This window comes from Asparagus officinalis, chromosome 8 (genome assembly GCF_001876935.1).
Source record: "Asparagus officinalis chromosome 8, Aspof.V1, whole genome shotgun sequence".
NCBI lineage: Eukaryota > Viridiplantae > Streptophyta > Magnoliopsida > Asparagales > Asparagaceae > Asparagus > Asparagus officinalis.
Window position 1 is genome coordinate 104,549,972 of NC_033801.1, and position 7,433 is coordinate 104,557,404.

Genomic DNA, 7,433 nt, shown 5'->3' on the forward strand with positions numbered 1-7,433 from the left:
ATTGTAGGGTGATATGTAGGGGTCTTTCAGCGATTACACGGTACGGGTGCCCTACGACCGTTGATCAATAAAAACATGATGATCCTACAAAAAAAAAATTGAATCTGTAACCCTAAACTTGTTGTTTAGGTTTCCTAGATGCATGTTAGGGTTTATGTTATTTCGGTTATACATTGTTTATGTAGCAGATCACCCTATTGAATCGTGTAGTTATCCAGATCCTACAAAAACAAACACTTACAACTAGAAAAAAAATAATCCAATTGCATGAAATTGGAGTCACAAACTCTATAGTTACAACCAAGCAAACACACCCTAAGTATAACGGTCATTCTAGACGTTAAAGAGTCAATGGTGTAGCTTTATGATTACAGCGAACCATGGCTTGAAGTATTACCATTAGACTTAAAATCATATCCTAGTAGATGATAAGTGTGTTGTTCTATGCAGCTGAAGCTAATAACATAGAATGAAATCAACATTTATAAGATTAGTCATCAAACCAACATATACAATGTATAAATACTTCTTTAACCTACACTGCCAAACCTCTTGATATTCATTGATATCAAATAAAATTTAATAAACAAGGTAAAACATCCGTACAATTACAAGGAAATCAAAAGTCAGGAGCTTAATCTCTAGGACATAAGAACAGCAATTCTTTCAATATAACTAGAAGGAACTATATAACCTGAGCTAGAGAACTTTTTTACATGAGGTGTTTTTAACCTTTACCTAAAGCTTTTCTAAATCACAGTTTTGTTACCGGCGGCACGTTTTACAGTAATGATCCACACTCATTGGTGTTGCACATCCATAACAGAACTGATGACCACACCTAAAAAAATCAAAACAAAATAAGTAATTAGTTTAAAGGGTTAATTGCAGCAAGACCCATTGTGCTATAGCCCAATTCCGATAGACCCTTGTAGTTCTACTGGATAGCACCCAAGTGAACTTTTTTTTTTTTTTGCTCCTTTTAGAGTTAAAAGAAATTCACCCAGGGCTCTATCCGCACGTGGTCAATAGTACACCGGGTCTATCCACACCAACAGAACTATGGGGATATATCTGCAAGTGGGCAATAGTGCAGGGGGTCTATCTGCAAGTAATCCTAGGTTAAATGCTAATGAGTTTTCAAGAATTACGACAAAGACCAAAGTTCTGTGAAAGAACAAAAATCAGTGATGAGAAAAATAAGTTTTTCACCAGCCTTTTAGCTATTATGCATTTGTACTTCATTACACAGGGAGGACATGCTAATATATTTTCACACCACTGAGAAAAGAGAATATACATCCAGTATATGTTTATGTCACAAAGTCCTGTATATTTTCACATCAACTGATCAAATGTCATCTATTCTCCTTCTCTTGTGCATGCCTAAAGTTCAAAATGTGGACCTGCATAAGGTTTATAGACATAGTTTAAGGACTAATGCCAGGGTCTTCAAAGATTGCCTTAATAACTGTAAAAATACCAATCAAATTTCACTCTGTTGCAACTATCTATAAGCCATAAGCACTTGCAACTGTAGCCAAAGTGGTAACCTATAATTAAAAAATTTTATGGTATATCTAACCCCATCTACACACTAATGAATGCATGTTCATGTGCAGGTATGTGTATGCTTCCATATATATGTGTGAAAAGGCAGCAGTGGAACAATAAATTTTATCTTGGAGCCTAAGATATATAAGTGCCCTTTATTTATTTCATAAAAAGAGACACTAAATTCAATCCATATCTGTTAGGGTTTCTCTTTCAAATAAATTCATGATAGAATCCAAATATACAAACTCACAAGAACATATAAAATAATAAAAAGGTGAAGTAGATAAAGTGCCTCTTAAGAAATATGCGCCCAGACACTTCATAGAATCAAAATTTACTGGTTTTTTAAAAATTAGTCCCCATAATTAAGCTACTGATTGATTTTTGAGGAAAATTCCATTGAACTTAATTTTTTATGGATTTTCAGTAGGGGTGGTAAACAATACAATTGTATAGAATATGATGATAATTGAATTTGAATCTGGGACAAATACTACAATTATGTCCATATCTGAATTACTATATATACTATCTATTCGGTTAATATTCGCGAATATTCGGTATTCCACTTGGTTGGAGCTTATGCTTCTTCAAACACTGGTCTTTGGTACGAGCTCTGGGTCCGAACAATTTTTCCTTCCCAAATTTGCTAGGTTACTTTTCACATTACAACTCTAATTTGAATATACTTGTAAATCTACACTCCAAAGCATGATAATTGCTAATTTGCTTCTTCCATTCAAGTTTACACCTCAATTAAAACTAACTAAAACATTTAGCAAATGTCTAATCTACCATTTACCATAAATATAAAACATTAAAAAAATATTTAATAATCAAGTGGATCGAATATACGTTTGGTTAAATTATATTCATTTGTTAACCAAATATTAAAAATTATTTATTTATTGTTAAATGAACTATCGAATAAAATATCATCGAATTAGGGGTGAGCACGGTTCGGTTCAAACCGAAAAAACCGACCGAACCGACCCGAACCGACCCGGAAAAAGCGGTTTTATGAGTAAGGCGGTTCGGGTCGGGTTGATAATTTTTCAAACCGATCCGAACCGAACCAACCGAATATATTTGTGCCTTTGATTTGTGGGTTTATTGCTATGTTCGATCACCATGAATAGCAGTTGTAGGGAATTGATTCATACATAACCAATGTTCTAATGAGTCAGCTCCTTTTTTGTCTCCACAAAGACCAAAGTCAAAGCTTGCTACACAAAGCACCGAACCGATTTGTAATGGTTCGGTTCGGTTTTGAATTGTAGGTGGTTCGGTTCGGTTGTTCAAATTTTGGTAAAAACCGACCCGAACCGAACCGTGCTCACCCCTACATCGAATAGCTAGATGAATAATAATCAAACTGTTTGTTAATTATTTGGCTCACTTCCACCCCTAGTTTTCAGTTGTACTCCAATGAGTTACTCCAAACCCAAAACCATTTTTTTCCAAACCTGTTTAAACGCCATATGTGAGTTTCCAAACCCCTTTTAAGTCCATTTCTGTAAATCCCCTTCTTTGAACTTTAAGGTATATCTCAGAGAGAGAAACGGCCTATGTTACCCGGGTACTTCTATAATGAAGCCGTACCCGTACCGGACACGGACCCGACACTTTCCCGTACCCAAACTTCATGGACACTTCTTGAATATATACACGCATTTATTACAAACATGTACTCAATTATACGATATATGTGTTAATTTAAAACACTTGTCAAAGACTTCCTGGACGTAGAGCTTACACTTCACATCCGTCTTTTGAAACTAATGAGATACGGGTCAGGTTCGTTTCAGTCCATACCCAAGTTCAAAACTATATAGTTAATGGATGTTTAGATGTCTAGTAATTTACAATTCACAATAATCAATATGATAAAAGAAACTCAAAAATGTAATCAGGATTTTAATTCTAATGACACATGAAGCGGGAAAATTTTATTTCATGTACATAATTAATTCAATATATATATGTAGCTGTGTCCCTGTACCCTACATTTTACAATTTTGCGGTGTCCCCTACCCGTACCCGCACCCGTACCAGTACCCGTGCCCGTTTCCATGCAACTTAGGAAACGACTAATTGAGGATAGAAATGTAATTCAACATGTGTGCTTAGCAACTAATCCAACCTAAACAAGCAAAGTAGATTGAATAATGAACAGAGGACTAATAAAAAAACTAATAAGATTGGAGAGACTTGCATAAACAGCACAAAAAACATGTCGCATATGCTCAAAAAGATGTGTGCTAAGATTCAGTTACACTTTACTCATGGATCATGCGGCTTTTCAGTTCCGTTAGTTCAATTACTGCAACCGTTATGTACATGCAGGAGAAGTCTCCATATTGCATTACTTCTCATCCATTGACACTTCAAGGCATGGAGACTGGTCCCACTAAGGATCAGGCTCAAGTTCAATCAAGTTTAGTGCGGACAAGCTGGACTATTATAAGTTAAAAACTCACTATCCTTACATACTTGATCAATGTCATATAATGGTCTAAAAACAAAGCAACTAATGATTTTTTTAAAAGATTTTTTTCCTATACATTAAGTGGCTAAAATGGCTAAAATAAGAAAGGCATAGGGTTTTAGATCTAAGGACTAGTATTAAACCAATGAAAATTGGTGTACAGGGGATTTGAAGTCTTTACATCATAAGCAACAATATATTTTCAATCTATATGCCATGCAGCATGAATCCAAACAACTTACTTTTACTTTTCTGTGCAACTAGTGCTAACTGATGCATGTAGGCATAAAACATCAATCCATTTTGATGTAGATTTCAAGGACTTTGAATGGGTTAGAATTAATGAAAGGGTGGATTTGCGTTTTGGAAGGCTCTTCATTAGTTTCAAGTGTGAATGATTAGCCTCCAGTACCCCACCATAACCACAACAAAAAGAAAAACAAGTCTTTTCAGTACAATTACATATGATGACATAATCTTCCAAGCATAAAAACAAATTGCATAATATCAATAATGTAAAATCCACCCCCTAAAAGAAAGTATCAGCATGACAAAAGAAAGTGTGAAAAACCTAGTTATTTAACATGTATTTCAAAGGAAAAGCATTGTTAAGTCCAATATAGCATGTAGTTCAATAGAATAAAGTTTGCTATAATGGCACTCATGTTCAAGTCTTGCGGTTTCGATTCCTGAAATTTTATCATAATTAAATATCTCTTTTCAAGACATAATCCTCGAAATAAGAGAAAAGAATATGCGACCTACATAAATATAGAATTAGTACAAGTTCAAGACAAATGCAATTACAGCAGATAGCATCTTAGATGAGAAATGTATCTCTGACAAGAATCATTACTAGCAATAAATCAGTTAAAGATAGAGATTACCTGCACTTTATGAACATACAGCCATCAACCTTCTCCACATAGAACTTGCACTTGGGGCACCTCTGCCAATTTGACTTCTTTGCCATACCCAACTTTGCAAAATCCTCACAGTTCACTCCTGTGTGCCATGGAACCTTGCATTGAGCACAGAACAATCTGAAACAATGAGGACACTCTGACTGCTTTATAACTTCCCCTCCCCTTTCATCAATCAACAAAGCAGAACAGTCTTTAAAGGGGCAATAAAACTTCATCGCTCCAATCATAGCCTCACATAGAGCATTTCCCCATCGATTAAAAACCTCCGGCTTGAGAATAGACCTGCACATTTCTGGTTCTAAATACCCATCACTGCAACTTGGATCAGGGCACATAATAGAAGTCACATTCTCTTCAACCTTGGCCTCAATATATTGGCTAACACAAGCAGAACAATAGAGATGTGAGCAATTCTTTAAGGAGAAACACTCATATTTGAACTTTGGCTCCATACAAATGCTACAATAAGCATCAGGGTCAGCTGGAGGAGGAGTAGAAGATTCACCGATCTCAATAGACCTGCGTTTGCTTTCTCTTTTAGGCTTTTTGCCTTTTCGATCAATCGTCTCTACTTCAATGCAATCCAAATCCAATAAAAAGTAATCATCAACTGAAATTGGATTCTTAGAATCCCCAACGATCTCCACCTCATCTTCTACATCTAAGCATATGGGTTCAATCTTACTCCCTTGATCACCATTACGGAAAGGAGCTACTATAATGGGACTGTTTCGGGTACCTTCTTCAATTTTAACAGCCCTCATATCCTCTTCGATTATCAATGGTGGGTTATTGAGATTGAGGTGCATTGTGGCCATTGTGCTAGTTTCTTCTCTTGGGCTCTTATGGGCCTCTTAAGTTCATTCACCTGAGAGAAGAGATGTGAGAAGAGATAGGAGGCCGGAGAATATTTCCAAAACAAGAAGTTGGGAGGTTTGTATAAATCAAGAAGACATTAATTTTTCTTCTAGAGATTTTGGAAAATTTGCACGGATAAAAGAGAGATCTTTAAGCTTCTCTATGCAAAAGAGAGAAATATACAACATTTACAAACATATCAGTGTTTATTTCGGTGAAAGTTTGTTTTATTTCCATTTTGCAACTACGGAGCCTAAATTGGAGATCTTGCAAGGATTTTGTACTAATTCCGCAGAAGAAAAAAAGCTCCAACTTTACAAACAAAAAATTAGCAAATTTTGTATCAAATTTAAGAACAAAAAATCATGCGCGGTTTGATCACCGGTGGTTAGCAGAAGCTCATGAAGAACCACTTGAGTCATTAAAAAAATTTTGAGCTATTTTTGCGGAGAAACCTTACATGCAGCAAAAATCTCACCTTGGAGCGGCAGTTTTCTTTACGATGCTCGTGCAAGAATCAAATCAGCGAACAACCTAAAAAGGTACTAAATTTAGTATAAGATTGAATTACAGAGAGAATATAATGCAGGTATTAATGGAAGAAATCGAAGAAATTGGGATTACCTTCTTACTCCATATGAGAGAGAGAGAGTTAGGGTTTTGAAATTGGGGATTTTAGGAGGGAGGTGAAAGGCCGTGTTGTCCGGGATTTGAATCTTTGATGAGACCATGATCATCAACAGCATTTATAAGAAATTGTTATTCTTATTTCTTTTTGGGGACTAAATAGCATTTAAATCCCTTATAGCTTCACTCACTTTGCATTTATGTATACTCGATTCTTTTTCTTAGCATTTATATACCTATATTAGGGCCTGTTTGGATTCGTAGGGGTGAAGGGAAGTTAAGGGAAACTGAGTGAAGGGAAGGGAAGGAAAAGGAAGGGAAGGGAAGGGAATTCCCGTTACACCCCAATTTGGGGTAACAATTTTTATACTATTGGCCTGTTTGGATTCGTAGGGGGTGAAGGGAAGTTAAGGGAAACTGAGTGAAGGAAAGGGAAGGGAAAGGAAGGGAAGGGAAGGGAATTCTCTTCCCCTTGGTTACACCCCAATTTGGGGGGTAACAATTTTTATACTATTAGGGGGTGAACCAAGGTGAATGGAGGTGAATTAACTTCACCTCCTAAGTGTTCCCAAACAAGGTGAATGGAGGTGAATGGTTCCCCTAACTTCCCTTCACCCTCATTCCCCTCAATCCAAACAAGCCCTAAAATTAGCATGTTACTATCCTCCTCTATTATGCGAAAATAAAAATTTTCATCTGAATAATCTCATACAACACTATATGCTAATTATATAGCTTTTCACCTGTCTAGTTTTTTGAAATTACTTTTAAACCTATGTAAATTCTATTTTTAAAATATAACTAGAATAGATTAAATTGGAATTTTGGTAGGGTTAATCGAAAACTAATAAATGTTAATGATTAAAAAGCTTTAGAAATAGTCTTCAAATGTTGTTGATGGCTGATATTAAACAGTCAATGAAAGAAGTGATTAAGTTGATGGAGATCCTCTAATCCTCCGAATGTTCGGTTCTGAG

The 7,433-nt window shown here is 35.8% G+C and overlaps 1 protein-coding gene across 3 annotated transcripts; it reads right to left on the reverse strand.

The window, feature by feature from the left end:
- Positions 587 to 6,626, reverse strand: LOC109822000 (E3 ubiquitin-protein ligase RNF144A-like). Of its 3 annotated transcripts, none has more exons than XM_020388152.1 (4): positions 6,454 to 6,625; positions 6,290 to 6,363; positions 4,933 to 5,839; positions 587 to 841 (listed from the first exon to the last, which is right to left on the reverse strand). In XM_020388152.1, exons 3-4 carry the CDS (start codon positions 5,787 to 5,789, stop codon positions 766 to 768), a joined length of 933 nt encoding a protein of 310 aa, XP_020243741.1. In that variant the 5' UTR covers positions 5,790 to 5,839; positions 6,290 to 6,363; positions 6,454 to 6,625; the 3' UTR covers positions 587 to 765. The 3 variants fall into 3 exon arrangements, with proteins under 3 accessions (XP_020243741.1, XP_020243740.1, XP_020243742.1); XM_020388151.1 differs by having other exon boundaries at positions 6,308 to 6,363; positions 6,454 to 6,624; XM_020388153.1 differs by lacking the exon at positions 587 to 841 and adding an exon at positions 849 to 1,406 and having other exon boundaries at positions 6,308 to 6,363; positions 6,454 to 6,626.

Bases quoted from the DNA above. Each gene is read 5' to 3' on its own strand.
- LOC109822000 (XM_020388152.1), bottom strand. From the start codon at position 5,789: ATGGCCACAATGCACCTCAATCTCAATAACCCACCATTGATAATCGAA. The intron at 842-4,932 runs GTAATCTCTATC...TGATTTTTTTAG, and splicing joins TGTATGTTCATAAAGTGCAG to GTGTGGTCATCAGTTCTGTT.